This window comes from Euleptes europaea, chromosome 11 (assembly GCF_029931775.1).
Source record: "Euleptes europaea isolate rEulEur1 chromosome 11, rEulEur1.hap1, whole genome shotgun sequence".
Taxonomy (NCBI): domain Eukaryota; kingdom Metazoa; phylum Chordata; class Lepidosauria; order Squamata; family Sphaerodactylidae; genus Euleptes; species Euleptes europaea.
In genome coordinates, this window is record NC_079322.1 from 73,735,009 (window position 1) to 73,756,227 (window position 21,219).

General features: G+C 45.3%; 1 protein-coding gene across 1 annotated transcript in view; it reads left to right on the plus strand.

Moving 5' to 3' along the window:
• The first annotated feature begins 251 nt into the window (after nucleotides 1-251).
• The window catches only part of LOC130484572 (mitogen-activated protein kinase kinase kinase 3-like), a 49,808-nt gene continuing 28,840 nt past the window's right edge, over nucleotides 252-21,219 (plus strand). The window contains exons 1-2 of the mRNA XM_056857622.1: nucleotides 252-338; nucleotides 15,119-15,228. Coding sequence (XP_056713600.1) covers nucleotides 335-338; nucleotides 15,119-15,228 — 114 coding nt within the window. The 5' untranslated portion in view covers nucleotides 252-334. The remainder of the gene's footprint in view (nucleotides 339-15,118; nucleotides 15,229-21,219) is intronic.

The following is a 21,219-nucleotide window of genomic DNA, read 5'->3' on the forward strand; positions in this document are numbered from 1 at the left end:
GAGGACAGAGGTGGGAGCGATGGAGATTATGGCAAGGGGCTTGTTGACCTGTTTCTGCTGCTTCGCTTGAAACTGTTGGTCTACTGTGTTTATATATGTGTGTGTGTGTGTGTGTGTTCTCTGATCTCCTCTGTAAGCCGGTTTGGGCTAGCTAAGTACAGCAGGGTAATAATATATATTTTAAATAAATAAATAGGGGGATCTGGCCATGTGGAAGATGGGCGCTGGGTCATCCATTTCTTTTCATTCTTCCTGTTGTAGGGGCAGCCCTTGAAGGCCAAGACAGTGGAAGAGGTCTCAGTCAGCGGGATTTGGACCTGATGAAGATACAACCATGGGTAAGACCCTCATCACTGGTCCGTTTTTACCTTCCCTGATGTCTGTTTTGTGTTGGGGAGGGGGGAGTAATGATCCATGCTTGAGTTTTCTTGCTCGCCAATGCTTTGGTGAGTGGAGGAAAGTCGTCCTGAATAAAGTAATAAGGCACTGTATGCATTTGTCACTAGAGCCCCACAACAACCATCGTGACAGAAGCCAGTCCTAAATTTAGTTTGCTTACAGCTCTATAGTACATATGAAGCTGCCTTATTTTGAATCAAACCTTTAGTCCTTCAGCATCAGTATTGCCTACTCTTGACTGGCAGTGGCAGTCTTTCCTATCACCTACTACCTGATCTTTTTAGCTGGAGATGCCGGGGATTGAACCTGAGAAGTATCTACCTGCTGCTGGCAGGCAATTGGCAAGCCTAACTGAACTTTCTGTTTTGTTCAAAAAATAAACACAGAGGCCATTTACGCAGGGTCGATTTTGATGCTCGCCCAAAGCTCCTTTTTTACACCCGACCTTTAAAATGACTATTCACGGTCCCAATGCAGGAGGAGAAAGTCAAACAAATTCAACCCCCCACTCACCTGCTCCTTTGTTCCTTCCTTTGCATAGCCATTAGCAATCGTCATTTGCATAGCTAACCCACGGCTGTGATTCTTCATGCTTCCTTGAGTGGATGCCTCCAGGCGGGGACGGAGCAAATACAAAAGGTTGCGTTAAAGGGGCTTTTAAGAAATGCGAAGCTGGTATGCACCGGCTTCGCAGTGACTTCTGGAATGATGGTTCAGCGTGAAAAGCTGAAAATATATGGGGCACTTCAGCTTGGAACACACTGCTAATTACCAAGCATAAAACGCCCAGAGCCAGGCTTTTTTTAAAAAATAAAGGCCTACAGGCCCTATACAGCTCTTGCGTCTGTTTGTGCTGCTTCTTTATGTCATCCTTGTGAACTAAGGGCTGGCTTTTGTTGCTTCGACCAAGATGTCTCTGGGGGATGTTTTTGTTAGGGAAAGGGCCGTGGCTCAGTGGTAGAGCATCTGCTTGGCATGCAGAAGGTCCCAGGTTCAGTCGCTGGCATCTCCAGTTAAAGGGACTAGGCAAGTAGGTGATGTGAAAGACCTCTGCCTGGGACCCTGGAGAGCCGCTGCCGATCTGAGTAGACAATACTGACTTTGGTGGACCGAGGGTCTGATTCAGTATAAGGCAGCTTCATGTGTTCATGTGTTAGTTGCATGGAGATTTTTCTTATGCGCCTTCGGTGACTGCATGCTGTTCACAAACCTGGTTTATGCTGCCTAGTTTCTTGGGTGTAGCCATTGCTACACTAAGCACTCAGATCCACTGAACTCTCTTGATGGGGTGGGGTCTGTTTCTAAAATCTGTGAATACCTGTGCTTTCGCGCAAGGCTTACAGGATGAGGGTGACCAATGTCAGCGGGTAAGGCTGCCGTACGTTTTTTGGTTGTGCAGAGGAGAGAGTTTTAGCAGGCACTTTTTTTACTCCTACACCATAGCCCGCAGTTTCCAAAACGTCTCATCTTCCAAAATTCCTAATTACAGGAATATCATCCTCACTTGCATCTAGTTATCCTATATACAGTTACGTCGAAAGAGAGTTAAATTCTAGGTATTAACTGAAAGCGAATGAGCTTCACTTTCAGTATTCCATTTTTATCCTCCTCCAAGGTTTTTGGCCGGTCTGGACTGTAAAGATCCTGGCCAAATCAGCTTTGTAAGGAATCGGAGTGTTATTTTTAGCCGTGAGTAGGTGGGATTTTTTTGATCGCCCCGTGGGTGGCCCTTTCAAGTATAAATAGTAACATCGCTTCAAGTTATCCAAGTTAACAGCCGCTGTCTCCGTGTACGAGATCATAAGCCAATCAAAGAAGCAAATCAAAAACGTACACTGCTTCCCACAGCCTGGCTCTGCCAACATTATAAACTGAGCCAGGATGTGCCAGCGATGCCTTTGTGTATCTGTGATGCGCCAGAATGCTTTCTCCGTGCATGACTTTTTGAACCCCAAGTCAAGGCAGCTCTTTAAGAGCACAATCCTGAAAAGGGGGGGGGGGTAGATCCGCGACTGCCCCACCTCCCCAGAGGCTTCCCTGCCACCACAGAGGGTGGGAAAGCTATTTTCACAGTTACAATTGTGGGGGGGGGGAGAAGGGGGAAATGTCCCACTGAATATAGCAAGGCTGTGCCACTCAAAAAGGTGGTGCAGCTCCTCCATTGTTCAAGGGGGCATTCCCAGGACAAAAGGGCTGTGGAAGCTGCCTAAAGGCTCCACCACCGGGAATGCCCTAGGATTGCCTCCCTTGCGCCGGCATGGGCTTTCCTGGGGAAACCCTGCCGGCGTGGCTGTGCTGGCAGCAGGGAGTGGCAGAGGCGCCCTGATGCCAGCATGTCTGCCCCTGCGCCGGCGTAGATGCCACCTTATTCCCTGATAAGGTGGCACCTATGCCAGCACAAGGTAACTCCGGCTCCAAAGGAGTTTCAGCCCCCCCAGGAGAACTGAGTTTGATTCCCCACTCCTCCACATGAGCGGCGGACGCTAATCTGGTGAACTGGATTGGTTTCCCCGCTCCCACACGTGAAGCCAGCTGGGTGACTTTGGGCTAGTCACAGTTCTCTCTCAGCCTCACCTACCTCACAGGGTGTCTGTTGTGGGGAAGGGAAGGGGAGGTGATTGTGAGCCGGTTTGATTCTTCCTTAAGTGGGAGAGAAAGTCGGCAAATAAAAACCAACTCTTCTTCTCCCTTCAGGAACCGGCTGCAAGTCATTAAAATGATACCGAGAGTTAATAATTGTAGAGAAACTTAGGGTGTCAGGTTTTAATTGGTTTACTTGGTACTCTTCAAATAGATTTCAATTGACCAATTATTGAGAGCACATTTGAATTGGTTGTGTTAAGAATTGTGGGCACCTATGTTATTTTAGAGGGGATTATTTTGCTTCTTTTATATTACTGCTAGAGAAAATTAAAAAAGAAAAAAAAGAATTTTTTTTTGAATTTGAATATAGGCTTTTACTTATCAAACAAAGCATTTGCTTCATATTGTCTCCAGTGTACTCCAGTGTACTCCGAAATAAAGAGTACCAGATCCAGGTAATATGAAAAATTATTTTTGATCACTTGGCAATGGAATCCAGATTTATACCAGTCTAAGGCTCATTGATTTCTACGGACTTAGATGGGAGCAACTGTGCATAAGACTGCATTATAAAAATGTCTTAATTGTCAAAGAAATATGTCATTTTCCTTTGCATTACTGTGCAAATTTAAGCAAAGCTGTACCTTTCTATGTCCATTCACTTCAGTGTGCATAGAAGGTTATTTGTCGGTGTAGGACTGTACTCTAAGGCACCTGCTGTGTTATGAAACTATGATATATACATGATCTGTAAACTGAGAGTCAAACTGCACGTAGCAGGTAGGCATGGATTCACCTGTGGCTGAAGACACCGTTTTAGAGCAGAATTTTGCCATTTAAAAATTGCCGCGACGACCTGATGGCGCCATGCAATCTTGGTGTGTCCCCCTCCCCACACACCTGTACAAATGCTAAAATAGCTGGGGGGGGGGCTTTTTCAGCACCTGAAAAGGTATGGGGGGAAACGAGATCACATAGTACCACCATGCTGCTGGCCCCATCAGAATCAGACCCTCGTGGGGATATGGGGGCTGCTAAGAAGGAGGAAAGAAGAAATAGTGGGTGGAGGGGGGAAACTGGGGAGGTGCCCCTCATGAGTCCTTGTGGATTCCTCCCTGCACCTGGATGGGTGACTAGCACGGTGCAATTTGGCCGTAGTTTTCCCTGGTAGAGGCTGCCAGAGGGAAGAAAAGGGGGAAAGCTGGGGGGGGGGGGGAAATAAAGTAGATTGGTGGGTGGGTGGGAAGAGGAGAAGGAAGCAGAAAAAGGGGAGAAACTGGGGGCTTTCAGGATAGGGGAAGAGGAAGAAGTGGGGGGAAGGGAGAATGAGATGCCCCTTGCAAGTCCTTGAGGGTCCCTTTCTTGTACTTCAAATGTATTGCTACAGTAAAACCCTCCGGATTGTGGTTTTACTGTAGCAATAAGCAATGGGGGGAAAGCAAGTCTGGGAAAGGAGGGAGGAAATCCCCATTTTGGGGCTAGAATATCTCTTCAGCAGCATCAGAGAGCAAGAGAGAATCCAGGAAAAACAGCTCTCCAAATATTTTCTTATTAGAGGGAATGTTTTTTCACCCTTACAATTTATGGGGGCCTGCAAAAGGTCTTGTTTTTCCTCTCAGGGCTCATTCCTGCTTTCTTCTCGTTTGTTATAGCCGGTATAGTATCCATTACGATGGTTGGGGTTGCAGGTGCCTGCCAGGCCCATATATTGTGGGACTTGTGCCGGGGGGGGGGGGGAGAGAGTGTGCAAGTGTGTATTTGTGATCCCAGAGGCACACTGCCTGTTTTCCACCTCTGGGTCTTCCTCAGGACATCCAGTGATGCCCTTTGGTAGAGATTGGAGAGCAGATATTCCCCCCCCCCCAAAAAAAAACAATACCATGGGCTGTCACAGGCTTTGACATATAGAGCACATGAACATGGTATTGGTGTTGTACATATGCAGAATTATTCAGAATGTAACACAACTACAAACACAACATACAGAAAATATATTTCCTTTTAAAATAGTTAAATGTATTTCCTTTTAAAAGGAAGAAGAATATTCTTTTGCAAAAAGCTTCTGTCTCTTACATTTATATTTCACTGTTCACACTCTTACAGACACCTCAATAAGTTTCAGTAACATTCCCATAAAATTCAGGTCTATCATTGCCAATGACCTACTGGAGAAATTCCAGCTTGGAAATCAGAATCAGTACTGACTACTATAAACATACTGCTAGAATTCCAGCAGAATCTCAGATGTTGAATGTTATGACTACACAGACAGGTGCACAAGTGCACTGTCCAAACTAATCATGTTATACAAATATTGTAATGTAAACTATATTATGTTTTATGATTTAAACATAAATGCTAGGTCCTAGAAATTAATGCATAGGCTCAAATGAAAGCTATTTTTTGGTAGATGAGAATGATACTAAATATGAATATATAGAGTAATATTAGTAATGCAGTCTCCTGTAAGGGAAATTCAAGCATGTTTATGGAATAGGAGACCTGAAATATTGAAGGCTGCTTAAACTTGAGCAGGGACTCACAGCCTCAAGGTGACTGAAATAGTATAAATATAGACCCAGAAAGACTAGTATTTCAGACCTTTCTCAGAGGGTCTCAGAAGAGTCTGATTGGTATGTACGGCTTAAAAAATATATTATTCTAGAATTTGAATTAGATACTTTGAACTAAATCAGACTGTTATCTTTAAATTGTTGGATTTCAATACTGAATAGTATGTAGAACTTGCTTGCTTTACAGTATACATTGTAACATACATTGTAACTGAACATAAATACTTTATAACTTGCATTTACACATATTTACTGGAAGTATATCAATAAAAAGACTTGCTTTTTAAAAGTAGGTAAAGTAGTTGAGTCCTGCTTAGTAGGTAACTGGCTGAATAAGATAACATATCCCTTTTCAGGAAGGGTTCGAATCTAAGAGCCTAGTCTCTCGAAAGGCTTCAGGCTCCATTTAAGGATATTCTCTCCAGCATCCGAGGAGCATGCCTATTATATTAGGTGCCGTGGAACACAGGCAGACAATGCTGCTGCAGTTGTCTTGTTTGAGGACTTCTGGAGGCACCTGGTTGGCCACTGTGCGAACAGACTGCTGGACTTGATGGGTCTCGGTCTGATCCAGCAGGGCTTTTCTTATGGATACTGGTCATGATGCATACTTATTCTCTCCAGGATCAGAGGAGCACAGGCAGGATGGTGCTGCTGCAGTCGTCTTGCTTGTGGGCTTCCTAGAGGCCCCTGGTTGGCCACTGTGTGAACAGACTGCTGGACTTGATGGGCCTGGGTCTGATCCAGCAGGGCCTTTCTTATGTTCTTATGATATGGGAGGAGGGCAGCCCTCTTTATTTTAAAATGATTATCCCTCAGGAGTTTCTGTACCTCTTGTTTTTAGGAGATATTTAGGAAGTAGCCTCAACATGTCAACTTGAAATGCACTGCTTTGGCCCAGTTTATAATCTATAATAACCTATGGCAAACCCCCCCCCCCCCGGTCATTCCTCCAAGAACGTCAGGGCTTTCCCTTCCTCGATTTTGCTTGCATACCAGCCCTGTGAGGTAAATTAGGTTGAGAGAAAGCGACCGATCCAAGGCCCTCGGGTGAGCCTCACAGCTGAATGAGGATTTGAACCCGGGTCTCTCAGGTCCTTCTCTGGCACACCCACCAAAATCCCACGCTAGCTTCCCAGATTTGAAATACGATAGGGGAACATTGCGATGAATCTCCGCCCCCCCCCCCAACACACTGAAATCTTTCTCTTGTCCCGTCTTCACCACAGAATCAGCAGTATTGTACTATAGGACACATCCACATATGCAAAATATATGGCTTATGTTGTTCTGTCTTGAGACCAGTTTGGCCTCTGAGAGAGAACTGATCTCCTCAGATTTGGAGCCCGTCTGGTCACACTCCCTTTTGCAGCTGAAAAGGTAAAGGTCTCCTGTGCAAGCACCGGGTCATTCCCGACGTTTACTAGGCAGACTGTGTTGGCGGGGTGGTTTGCCAGTGCCTTCCCCAGTCATCTTCCCTGGGTACTCATTTTACCGACCTCGGAAAGATGGAAGGCTGAGTCAGCCTTGAGCCGGCTACCTGAAACCGACTTCCGCCGGGATCGAACTCAGGTCGTGAGCAGAGCTTGGACTGCAGTGCTGCAGTTTACCACTCTGCGCCACGGGGCTCCTTTTGCAGTTGAAAGTGAGGGTAAAATCCGGACTTCCGGTGGTGCTGCTGGGGAGAGCACTCCATTTCCCCAGGCTGTCCTGGGAGAAATCCAAGTTTGCGTTATTTCTGGGGTACATAGATACCCCAATCCGACCCTTGCAAGTGGGTTGGAAAGCAGGAATTCCCTGCAGCCCGCAAACGCGGTTTGACCTCCTAGGTACTCTGAGGGGGCTTTTTAAGCCCCTCGGAGTCCTGGACGCCGGTCCTGCGAGGGCACTAGGGAAGGACATCGCCAAAACGCAACTTAGGCATCAAGCTCTACCCTCCACCACCTTAATACCAACATAAGGACTACATAAAGAAAAGAACCTCACCTCTTGACACCCAAGTGAGTACAAAAGAACTCTTCGTCTACTTACTGGAAACTTGAACAGACGGGGGGCTGATAAGAACATTTCTGGGACCCCCATTCCTCCTTAATCTGAACTGAAAAAGTTTGATCTGAGTTAGCCATCGGGATTAGCGACAGGAGCCTTATCAATCCGATCAGCCTAAACCATAATAAAGAGTCGGAAGGATACCTTTTGATTGACAAGAACTATCACCAATGGGTCCAAGGGAAGGGGAGGGTGATTTTTCTTCCTGATTTTCCGGCGGAGAATATCCTGCCACGTTTGCAGTAAGGGAGCGCCTGGAACGGAAGACCCTCTATAACAACCTATCTATCATCGGAACTAAAATAACAGGAAGTAGTTGTAGGACCGATTACGCGTCGCACTCGAGTTACTTGGAAATCATTCCTGAAGGAACGACCATCGAGAAGAGGCGGTAGAAGGTCCACAGCACTAGCAACTTCCTGTATACTTCCTGATCAGCCCGACCTAGAGCGACCGAAAAAACTCACTGGTATTTCAAAACTTTAAAACGCAATTCTAGAGCCAATTTCGACTCTTTTCAACCCGAAAAAATTATAAGGCTGATGTTTGAATTACTATCTTTTAACTAGAACTTTAAAGGCCCTGTCTGTGGACATGTATTTTACCAGCTTCTTTTGGCTTAATACATAGCCCTGCTCCTATGAAATCAAAGGGAATTTTACAGAATTCAAACATGGAAAAAAAAATACAGGACATGCTTGCTAAACATTCTGAGGCGACAATTAAACAATTAAAACAGATTTCAACACAGATGGCTCAACTGATTTCAATGATGACGACTCTTGACCAATCATCACAGGTAGGCAATCAGAAGTTGGATCTGGTTATAGAAGATATAAAAGTCTTGAAAATTCAAACGATGACCACAAATACAGACATACAAGCAATGGACTCTTCTGCCCAAAAAGTCATGGAAGAATACAAGGATACAAAGAAGAAGACAGATGTTCAAGAAAGCAACCAGCCGGCGATAAAGAGATCAGACATACAAGAAATAGACTTTTCATTTAAAAAAGTCATGGAACGGCGTGTGGATATAAGGAAGAAGAGAGCAGGTCAAGGAATACAGATTGAAGCCACGATGGAGATGAAGCCCAGAAAGAGTTATTTTTGGATATGTATCCTGTCTGAGGAAATGAGAGAGAACAAAGAAATCCTGTTCCCATACCTGACTGGTCTATTTCAGTTACAGAAGGAAGTATTAGACCATGGTTAAAGGATTGATTTAAACATGATTGCTGGATCCAAAGGCTTTGATAGTGTGGACGGGTGGCATGGCTATTAATGATGTAGTGGAATTAAGATTAAGACATCATTTTGGGAATAAAGGGCTAGAAATTCTTGAGAAAAAAGACTGGATTGTTAAAATGTTTGAAGTGGCAGAAATGGCAAAACTCATAGCTATTCTAAATGAAGAAAATGACGTTCGGTTTCTGGGGGAATGGGAGGCGTGGATACATTATTGTGAATATGAGTTAAAATAGGGAAGAATGGAAGAATATTTTCTAATCTGATCCAGAGGATTATTTTTGGTTTTTTTTATAATGAATAAGCATAATTATATTTACTAACAGATTATGGTTTTTTTTATACAGGATATTGATAGTTTATTAAGATTAGATTAACTACGACGAGATGAACTTTTTATTAAGAGGAAGATAGAGGTGAAGGGGAAGTCAAAATTTTTCATTTCTTTTTTTTCTTTTTTTCTTTATTATATGTTATGGAACTATAACAACTTTAGGTTAGAATTGAAGTTTTATATTGTCATAGATGTTGTTTAATGCAATGGAAAATTTTTAGTATAAAATCCAATAAAATCTATATAAAAAAAAGAAAAGAAAGTGAGGGTAAAATCCGTATGAACCCCATGTGATAGCAGGTATTTCGGGCTCTGCAGTGCTTTATCGTAATGTTTACCGCAGCGTGGTGTAGTGGTTAAGAGCCGTGGATTGGAGCGGTGGACTCTAATCTGGAGAACTGGGTTTGATTCCCCCACTGCTCCCCATGAGTGGCGGACGCTGATCTGGTGAACTGGATTGATTTTCCCCGCTCCTACACATGAAGCCAGCTGGGTGACCTTGGGCTACTCACAGCTCTCTCAGCCTCACCTACCTCACAGGGGAGGGGAAGGGAAGATGATTGTAAGCCGGTTTGATTCTGCTATAAGTGGTAGAAAAGTCGGCATATAAAAACCAACTCTTCTGACCACAGAATGCCTTTTGCTTTCCCCCTTCTTGCCGAGGCGTTTGCTTAGCGATAACTTAGTCCTCTGCTGCCTGCAGAGATCTCCAGTCTACCCACAACCCAAACTTGATCCTCTGGCCCAGCAGGATAGATTTACAAAGCCCATAGGTGGTCCTGATGTATACAGTATATATTATATACCTTCTTTTTATTTCAAGCTCATCTGACCAAAGATATTGAGCGCAACATACATAAGATAAAAACAATATTTACAACATTATAGAATGTATATATATTACATACCATATACCGACATACATAATTTCACATATACACACACATTCATATGTCCATAAGTGTGTGTGAATGTACGGCCTCGAAATCTATCTGAACGTGTAGCTTCCTTCTTCTTTTCCTCCCCCATTGTTGATGGAAGCAGATCCTTGGAACATAGGACAGATTTCTCCTAACTAATAGCCTATTAGCAAAGCCAACAATAACAGGGCTGTCTAGACCTTCTGAATGTTGCTAAATTATTCCTTCATCTCTTCCTAATTCCCCCTCATTTGACAGCTGAACTCTTTGGGTGGTCTGGCGTGACCCCATTCCTTGTAGCTGTTTTCTCCTCTTGCTTCCAAATGTGACGTCCAACGATAAATGCAAATTCTTCTGGTGATTTTTTGTTTTTGTTTTTTTGTTTTTTTGCAAATGTGGGACATATAGTAGTTCTGTACATTTTTAACTGTTAGAGCGGTTCCTCAGTGGAACAGGCTTCCTTGGGAGGTGGTGAGCTCTCCTTCCCTTGAGGTTTTTAAGCAGAGGCTAGATGGCCATCTGTCAGCAACGCTGATTCTATGACCTTAAGCAGATCATGAGAGGGAGGGCATCTTGGCCTCTTCTGGGCATGGAGTAGGGGTCACTGGGGGTGTGGGGGGAAGGTAGTTGTGAAATTCCTGCATTGTGCAGGGGGTTGGACTAGATGACCCTGGTGGTCCCTTCCACCATTCTATGATTCCAAACAGGATCAGGTCAAGAGAAGGGTATTGGCAGAACCATTTCTCATAGCTATTTTCTCCTGTTTCCAGATGTGACGTCGAACTAGAAATGCAAATTCTTGTAGTGATTTTTCCCCTCTTTGCACGTGTGGGTCGTACGTAGTTCTATACAGGATTAGGCAAGGAGAAGGGTATTGGCAGAATGAGGTCTGTGGCGGTAGCCGATACTTAGCCAGCTGGGCCAGTGAGAGGCCGATTTGTGGTGCCGTTGCGGTGTTTGTGGTTTGGAGGATTGAGTATAGTGAAAAAGTTTCAAGGTCCAAGCATTATTCAACAACAGCTCCTTGTTTCCTGTCTCAATTCAGGCTTTGCTCATACTGAATTCTGAACACTGGGCATCTGAGAAAAATAATGTATCCTGAGATGCAGTTTCCAGAAGGGTAAACAAGGGGCTTCTTTTCTCATTTTCAGCTTCTTTCAGCCATTGATTACCTATCCCTGAGTTTAAAGCAGAGTAAGAGGGACGTTATATCAGGAAAATGGATTGCATAACTGAAATAAGTCTGTGCAGATGGCTTGCGAGCACGGCTAGGTGCCATGGCGCGCAGTGGGGAAAGTAAGGGCTCTACTTGAAAAAATACAGATGGTTTACGTTTGCAGTAACTGAGCAGCACTGTATTAAACTCTGCTTTCCTGAACCCTTGCATTTCCTTTTTGCGGGCCAACGGTAAAAACAACAGTTCAAATGAAGGAGGCAGATTAACATGAGGCGGACAGGGGGGGGAAATGAGTTCTCAAGAACTGCTTAAAAGGAGAAGTTGAACCACAGTCGAATCTGAAAGTGAGTGAGGAAGAAGAGGCCATTTATACAGGGGTTTGTGGAGAAAGAAAGAGGGTAAAAGGTGTTTTAGTTCGTAATATCATGCCAGCCCCTCCCAAGGATATATAGAAACTACATGATAGAAATAGGTCTTGTGTGGGCTGTGGTAGAATGTGGCAACTGCAGGGAAGGTACTGGGAAAAGAGGAGCTCTTGAGCAAGGCTGGATCTAAGGGGGTGAGGGGGGACAGGTGCCCGGGGGGGGCAGGGGGGCAGCAGGGGGGGAGGCTCAATTTCCTGGAAGAGATGGCTCATTCTGCAGTGTAGACTCCCATCCCTCTGATTAGGCTGCTGCTTGGAGGTGGGGGAGGCTCAGTTGCACAGAAGAGATGGTTCATTCTGCAGTGCCCCGTTCCCCCAATTCGACTGCTGCTAGGAGGTGAGGGAGGCACAGTTGCACGGAAGAGATGGTTCATTCTGCAGTGCCCCCCGATTACGCTGCTGCTTGGAGGTGGGGAGGCTCGGTTGCCCAGCAGAGATGGTTCGTTCTGCAGCCTGCGTGTCCCCTTCCCCAATTAGGCTGCTGCTTGGAGGTGGGGGAGGCTCAGTTGCATGGAAGAGATGGTTAATTCTGCAGCGCCCCCCCCAGTTCCCCCGATTAGACTGCTGCTAGGAGGTGGTTCATTCTGCAGTGCCCCCTGATTACGCTGCTGCTTGGAGGTGGGGAGGCTCAGTTGCCCAGCAGAGATGGGCTCGTTCTGCAGCACACGCGCCCCATTCCTCCGACTAGACTGCTGTTAGGAGGTGAGGGAGGCTCAATTGCCCAGCAGAGACGATGTGTTCTTCACGCCTCGAAAATCTTGTTGCTCTCTAAGGTGCTACTGGACTTGAATCTAGCTGTTCTACTGCAGACCAACATGACCACCCTCTGAAACTGTGCTATGCTAGCTTTTAGAAAGTAATTAAACGTGGAGATGCTCAGTATGTGGAGCACGCAGGTCCCTGGCACCTCATGCTGTTAGATGAGACCTGCACACCCTTCCAGCTTCCTGACCTGGCTTCGTCAGGTGGTTTCGTGTGTAGGAGTGGGGAAACCAACCTGGTCCACCAGATTAGAGTCTGCCCCTCATGTGGAGGAGTGGGGAATCAAACAAGGTTCTCCAGATCAGACTTCGTCACTCCAAACCACTGCTCTTAACAACTACACCATGCTGGCTCCCTGTACCTGAGCTGAGGAGCCCTTCAGGTGTTACCAGCAGCTCCAGGGCTTGAAGTATTTCAGTGCTGGCCCTTCCAGACCAGGGGTCTGCTGGGAACCTTCCCAGTTAAGGTAAAAGGGCCATTCTGCCCTGGGAAGAGTTCTTGAGACAAGACTAGCGTGAAGTAGAGGTGAAGAGCGATAGTTTGGAGTGGTGGACTCTGATCTGGAGAACCAGGTTTGATTCCCCACTCCTCCACATGAGCGGCGGGAGGCTAATCTGGTGAATCGGATTTGTTTCCTCACTCCTCCACGTGAAGCCAGCTGTGTGTGACCTTGGGCTAGTCACACTCTCTCAGCCCCACATACCTCACAGGGTGTCTGTTGTGGGGAGGGGAAGGAAAGGTGACTGTAAGCTGGTTTGATTCTTCCTTAAGTGGTAGAGAAAATTGGCATATAAAAACCAACTCTTCTTCTTCTACTAGAAAAGCATGACCTACAGAGGTGATTCGTGGTAAGGGGTGACCGTCGCACTTTGTCGCCAGCCAACAATCAGCACTCCTCCTTTTGGGACCTCGATTTGGCTGGCTGTTGTGACGGAGCGCCACGCCCTTTTGGGGAAACCTTTTCAGGGGATCCCAAGAGCTCTGGTTAGCTCTAGCTGGGGAGCGTCATCTCCTACGCAAGACCCTGGACAGCTTTATGAGACGCTCTCCTGCTCTGGTTGCAGCTGTCTTTTATGCTTCAGGGACTGCGTGATTTAGGCCCGGCTGATGCCTCACAAACAAGATGCATGCACGCATACGTTCAGAAGCTGTCTGATGAAGCTTCCTGCTGGCTGTTCTGTTTTCAAAGTTGGTAGAAAGGAGTTCCCTGAATCAGTTGCACATTTTGGAGTTCCCCGTTCCCCTCCCACCCCCGGGGCATTGACCTTTCATGCATCTGATACGGCCCCCATATAATTGTCTGTTATCTCGGTTGTATTCATACTGCAGGACCGAAGATGGAGAATAGCATGGATTCATGCATTTAGAAATAATTTAAGACAGGTAACAGGCTAGCCTGATCTCGTCAGATAGAAGAAAAGAATCATAGAGTTGGAAGGGACCACCAGGGTCATCTAGTCAACCCCTCTGTTCAATACAGGAAATTCGCAACTACCTCCCCCACACACCCCCAGTGAGCCCTACTCCATTCCTAGAAGATGGGGGGGACGGCCCTCCAGGATCCCTGGCCAATCTGGCTTGGAGGAAAATCACTTCCTGACCCGAAACAGATGATCAGAACTACCCTGGGCATGTAAGAATGGGCCACGAGAGCCAAACACTGACGCAACCCTTCCTGCCCCCCCCCCTCTTGTGATCTGCCTAATTTCTCAGAAGCTAAAGCAGGGTCGACCCTGGCGAGTATTTGGATGGTCAGCCTCCAAGGAATACCAGGGTTGTGATATGGAGGCATGCAATGGCAAACCAGCTCTTAACGTCTCTTGCCTTGAAAACCCTACAGGTTTGACTGCAAAACAAAACAAAAGTTTAAGGACTTGGAGCGAAGACAGACATTGTAGAACAGTGGGGCCAGACTGGAAATGCCGCTGTCACTTTCAATATGAAAATACATTTTTCTTTTCTCTACAAGGTCATGCTTGGCGGCGGGGGGGGGGGGGAGATTCTTCAAGTTCCTTGTAAAAACTGGCTCTGGACAGCACCTATTGGCTAACACTGGTATCATCACTCACTCCCCGCCCCTCAAATCCTTGGAGTAGTTTTGTAGCTTTTCCTGTGTTTTTAAAAAAATGACACTCAATGAATAAATACAGATGAAACTCTTTCCATCAATTGTTTTTTATTCAGCGGCCAATTGTTTTGCACTCAGTTTGTTCACTCAGTGGCCAACCAGGTGCCTCTAGGAAGCCCACAAGCAAGACGACTGCAGCAGCATTGTCCTGCCTGCGTTCCACAGCACCTAATATAATAGGCCTGCTCCTCCGATCCTGGAGAGAATAGGTATGCATCATGACCAGTATCTATTTTTACTAGTAGCCATGAATAACCCTCTCCTCCCCTCTTCAAGCCTTCCAAGTTGGCAGCCATCACTACATCCTGGGGCAGGGAGTTCCACAGTTTAACTATGCATTGTGTGAAGAAAGACTTCCTTTGATCTGTTTTGAATTTCTCACCCTCCAGCTTCAGCAGATGACCCCATGTTCTGTTATTGCGAGAGAGGGAGAAAAGCCTCTCCCTGTCCACTCTAAGAAGGCCTTAGTTGTTTTTTTTTTAAGGCACAACATCTACTTACCTAATTTCTTTCTTTTCCAGATGAAGAGGAAGCGCTCAACTCTATTATGAAGGACTTGGCCGCCCTCGGCAAATGTGGAGGCCTCTTGGACGGTCATAGGAACAAGAGCCACATCCATTCCAGTAAACAGGTGAGTGGATTCTGTGTGTTTCCTTCCACAGGGTTTGGGCATGTGATGTGGAACTCAAAACCCCTGGGAAGCCTTTTCTCAGTCTCAGACTCTTGCATTAGAATGATTCTGCAGGAAGCATCGTCTTTCTCTGCTGTCGGTTCGCGGAGGCGCGTGAGGAGCTTTCTCTGGTTTCACGCGGCTTGCCTTGCTTGCCAGAGTTGTCTGGAGCTGTTTCCTCTGCAGGCACCTTACGGCGATGCACCAGCATCGCCAGGGAGAGTCTTGGAGACCAGCTCCAGATGACTCGAGCAAGCAAGTCAAGCTTCATGCTTGGAGATCATGGGTGGGGTTAGCACCACTCATGGAAACGGTTTCTGCTTTTGGACAGAAATAGACGTGTGTTGAGAATGACTGTGTGTGTGTGTGAGTTGGGGGGAGTTTGCTGGGGAAATCCAGTGGAAAGGAAAGTTGCTTATCCCTTTCCTGGAGCAGCCAGTTCTCCCCTTTCCAATTTTGCTGCACATCCGTATTAATGCCACAAGGGAAACTCTGGATAGCGACACCCTCATAGTATCTAGTTCTGGTCTGATAGGTCAGATCATAGAGGAGGAAGGGACCTCAGCAAGGCAGAACATTGGAGCAAGGAAAGAGCCAAGCACGGACTCCCTTACCAGTGGGGTCATGGGCTGTCTCTCCTGGTGTTGCTAGCTGAGACTGGCCGTGGCTCTCCAAGATCTCAGGTGGCGGATTGTTCCCAGACTTCTTCCCCCAAGATCTTCTAACTTTGAAAATTCCTTCAGTGTGAATGAGCTGCCCTGGCTAACATAAGAACATAAATAGGGCCCTTATGGATCCAGTTACGAGTCTTTGCACGGAAGGCATGTTTTGGGTGGACCTATATGCCACACAGCATTCATTTGGGGTAGGATTGCCGGCTCCAGGCTAGGAAACACCTGGAAATTTTGGAGGTGGAGCCTGAGGAGGGTGGGGTTTGGGAAGGGGAGGGACTTAAACGGGGTATAATGCCATAGAGTATAATGCCATAATGCCAAAGACTCCACCTTCCAGAGTAGCCATTTTCTCCAGGGTGACTGATCTCTGTTGCCTGGAGATCATTTGTAATCCTAGGAGATCTCCAGCCACCACCTGGAGGTTACAACCAAAACAATCTCGAGCTGCTTTGAAACCTAGTATAACCACATGCAGCTACCACCTGGAGGTTGGCAACCCTAATTTGGGAGGCAATCCCTACTATTTCAGAGCTGCTTCCTGCTTCATGGCATAACGACAGGCCTAAGCGTGCAACCAATAATTTCCTTTCAGCATCAGGTCTTCCGCTCTCTGCTTCCCAGCGTGCATCAGAGTCCTCCAGCCCGATTAATTCTCTTGTCTCCATACCTGCCTTTGGAGGAGGCTCTTCTCAGAAAACGTTCCATTCCTCTCCTTTGGTTCAGGCCCGCTTCTTTCCCTGCACGCTCTGCATTTTCTCATAAACAGCAGCCTTTCTTCAGGGAACTCTGCATAAGCTCATGATTCACCTCATTCAGAGATGGTTTTGTTATTATTTTCCTGAGTTTTTCCGACCGTTTGCTTCTAATCGTAACCAGCGCGGCCTGGCTGCTTTCCTGAAGTCTGTAATGAACGTTAGGCAGAGATTTGTGGCGTGTGTATTTGTGTGTGCGCATACATTAAGATAGGTTGCTGCGTTTTTTTTCCTAAACGGCGATCCCAGCATTTTTGTACCCTCACTGAGTAAAAGACAGTCATACTTCCCAATTATTACAGTGCTGAATCCACCCCCTTTTTTACAGTGCTTCACGTGAGCTGGCCACGTTTTGTTTTAAATCAGTTGAAGTGCTGTAGATACAAACACAGCTTTACATATGAAACTGCCTTCTACTGAGTCAGACCCTTGGTCCATCAAGGTCAGTATTGTCTACTCAGACTGGCAGCGGCTCTCCAGGGTCTCAGCCAGAGGTTTTTTACATCACCTACTACCTGGTCCTTTCAACTGGATGTGCCGGGGATTGAATCTACATGCCAAGCAGATGCTCTACCACTGAGCCATACATAGCCCCTCTTCGATGTTTACATATGAAGCTGCCTTACACTGAATCAGACTCGTGGTCCATCACATTCAGTATTGTCTACTCAAACTGGCAGCAGCTCTCCAGGGTCTCAGGCTGTGGTCTTCCCCATGACCTACCTGACCCTTTTAGCTGGAGATGCTGAGGAATGAACCAGGGACCTTCTGTATGCAAAACAGAGGCTCTGCCACTGATCCACAGCCCCTCTCCACAAGGTCTGCTTTTATTCCATCCTGTTCTCACATGAACAAGTGAGAATACTGAATCAGACCCTTGGCCCACCAAGGTCAGTATTGTTTTCTCCAGCTGGGAGCAGCTCTCCAGGGTCGCAGTGTGAGGTCTTTCACATCGCCTAATATCTGGTCCCTTTTTTTGAACTGGAGATGCCGAGGACTGAACCTGGGACCTTCTGTGTGCCAAGCAGATGCTCTACCACTGAGCCACGCCCCATCCTCTCCAAACCTTTTCTTCAATTCCAATCATTCAGCCCCTTGTTTCTAAATTTTAAAAACAAATCAGTTCTTAATAGATGGCAAACACAGAGGTCTTGCTGTCACAGGCTTTGACATATAGAGCACATGAACATGGTATTGGTGTTGTACATATGCAGAATTATTCAGAATATAACACAACTACAAACACAACATACAGAAAATATATTTCCTTTTAAGAAATACTTAAATGTATTTCTTTTTAAAAGGAAGAAGATTCTTTTGCAAAAGGCTTCTGTCTCTTACATTTAGATTTCACTGTTCACACTCTTACAGACACCTTAATAAGTTTCAGTAACATTCCCATAAAATTCAGGTCTATCATCGCCAATGACCTACTGGAGAAATTCCAGCTTGGAAATCAGAATCAGTACTGACTACTATAAACATACTGCTAGAATTCCAGCAGAATCTCAGATGTTGAATGTTATGACTACACAGACAGGTGCACAAGTGCACTGTCCAAACTAATCATGTTATACAAATATTGTAATGTAAACTATATTATGTTTTATGGTTTAAACATAAATGCTAGGTCCTAGAAATTAATGCATAGGCTCAAATGAAAGCTGTTTTTGTAGATGAGAATGATACTAAATATGAATATATAGAGTAATGATAAAGCTTAAAACTGATTGTTTATAGTTAGTAATGCAGTCTCCTGTAAGGGGAAATTCAAGCATGTTTATGGAATAGGAGACTTGAAATATTGAAGGCTGCTTAAACTTGAGCAGGGACTCACAGCCTCAAGGTGACTGAAATAGTATACAGTGGGTAGCCGTGTTAGTCTGTCTGCAGTAGTAGAAAAGAGCAAGAGTCCAGTAGCACCTTATTTTTGTTAGACTTTAAGGTGCTAGTGGACTCCTGCTCTTTCTACTGAAATAGTATAAATATAGACTCAGAAAGACTACTATTTCAGACCTTTCTCAGAGGGTCTCAGAAGAGTCTGATTGGTATGTATGGCTTAAAAAATATATTATTCTAGAATTTGAATAGATACTTTGAACTAAATCAGACTGTTATCTTTAAATTGTTGGATTTCAATACTGAATAGTATGTAGAACTTTCTTGCTTTACAGTATACATTGTAACATACATTGTAACTGAACATAAATACTTTATAACTTGCATTTACACATATTTACTGGAAGTATATCAATAAAAAGACTTGCTTTTTAAAAGTAGGTAAAGTAGTTGAGTCCTGCTTAGTAGGTGACTGGCTGAATAAGATAACATATCCCTTTTCAGGAAGGGTTCGATTCTAAGAGCCTAGTCTCTCGAAAGGCACTGACCCGCTTCATTGCACAGGCATTTGTGTGCCAACAACAAAAAGGGGGGGGGAACGTTACCCCAAAAAACTAGAATAAGGTACCCAAAGGTCAAGAATCAACATGAAACATGGGGTTAATATTGATACAAGTAATCCTGTAAATGATGCATAATAAATTTAATACAAACAAAAATAACATATATAACCCTGTTCAAGCCTCTATGTATCTATTATGTGTGTGTGTTAAGTCCCGTCCAGTCGTTTCTGACTCATGGTGACCCTATGAATCAAAGTCCTGTAAAATGCCCTATCTTTGACAGCCTTGCTCAGATCTTTCAAGTTGAGGACTGTGGCCTCCTTTATTGAGTCAATCCATCTCTTGTTGGGTCTTCCTCTTTTCCTGCTGCCCTTATTTATAATAAATACATCAAATAAACACAATAATACAGCCAAACAATTCCAGAGCTAAGACCAAACGTGATTCGGCAGCAAAGCCTTCTTCAGTGGTCGGTATACATACAATTCTGAGTACACCTATGCTATTGTACAAGAACACAAGTATATATGAATATTATATGTCTGAATAGAATGACGTTTGTAAAATGCAAAATGTGTTTATATACACTCCAACCCCGGTTGCCTTTTTAGTTTTAGGCCCCTATAGATCTACTGAAGCGTAGCGTTCAAAGTCTCAGTCATCGAGATGATGTATTTTACAAATGTCTACAGAGATCAGTTCCCCTGGAGAAAATGGATGCTTTGGAGGGGGGGGGACTCTATGGCATTGTACCCCGCTGAGGTCCCTGTCCTCCCCAGGCTCCACCCCCAAAATTTCCAGGAGTTTCCCAACCTGGATCAGACACCCGTACCTCTCCATCCACCTCCAGTGGCCAGGAGGGACTTGGCAACCCTAACAGGATCTTGTCGAAGGCTTTCACGGACAGAGTTCATCGGTTCTTGTAGGTTATCCGGGTTGTGTGGCTGTGGTCTTGGTATTTTCTTTCCTGACGTTTCGCCCACAGCTGTGGCAGGCATCTTCAGAGGAGTAACAGTCCTTCAGTGTTACTCCTCTGACGATGCCTGCCACAGCTGTGGGCGAAACGTCAGGAAAGAAAATACCAAGACCACGGTCACACAACCTGGATAACCTACAAGAACCTAACAGGATCACTTCCCCAGCCAGTATGTTGTAGGCCAACGATCTCCTTACTACTGGCAGCACCATGGAAGGATAAACAGAATCTGTTGCGAGGCTTGCCAATGAACGGCTGAGGTGTGTGTGTGGCCAGCCTCCTTGCTGGTACACAAGGCAATTAGAAATGTCCTCAGACGTCCCGTCCAAGCTGGAACATCTTGTTAAAGGATGATGAAATTCCATCACTGGGCACGAACGGATACTTCTTGGAGGGACGCTGGAATACTTGGGAGCAGCCAAAGCTCTCAGAGGAGCAGAGGTCTGCATCCGTCGGTGGTGGGGTTGGGAGTTTGAGGAGTAAAAGGCCCGTTGCAATGCGGCGCTTCAGGGTGTAAAGTGGAAGTGACGCGATCCCCGTTTCCGAGCGAGGCACTTGATTGGCGGGCGATTGGCCGCCAATCTAAGCGACATGACAACGCTAGTGACTATGGGCAGGGCAATTTCTTTTTCCAAATTTCTTTTTCCAAAATTCACTTTTTAAGATACAGACATTGATTCCTCCTGTTCTCTTTTTTCTTTTTTAAAAGAGGGCTTTCCTCTTTCATTTATCATTGTAGAGAAACCGATGTATCCTTTTCTAACATCAGCAGCCCTTGTACTTGTTATATATTACACACCACAAGGTGGCACTGTAGCAGAAGGATGGGAAGTTTCGGGAAGATATCACCTCCCTCTGAGCATCTGCAAAGTGAAATTCTAAAATGTTGCAGAACTTCCCTTCCTGCCCTCTTCTTTTTCTTTTATTAATTTTTTCCCAACATATTATAAAACATACAACAACAAAAAACATACAAACCACACGACGTAACAATTCTGCGTGTCAATACATCTCTAGGACAAGTTACTGTTTGTGACTAACTGGAATGGATTTATAATCCTTCTAATCTGGACTAATATAAAACTATCAAGTGCTTACACAACATAATATTGATTAATTCAAACTACATTGACCTGCTATATATTTAA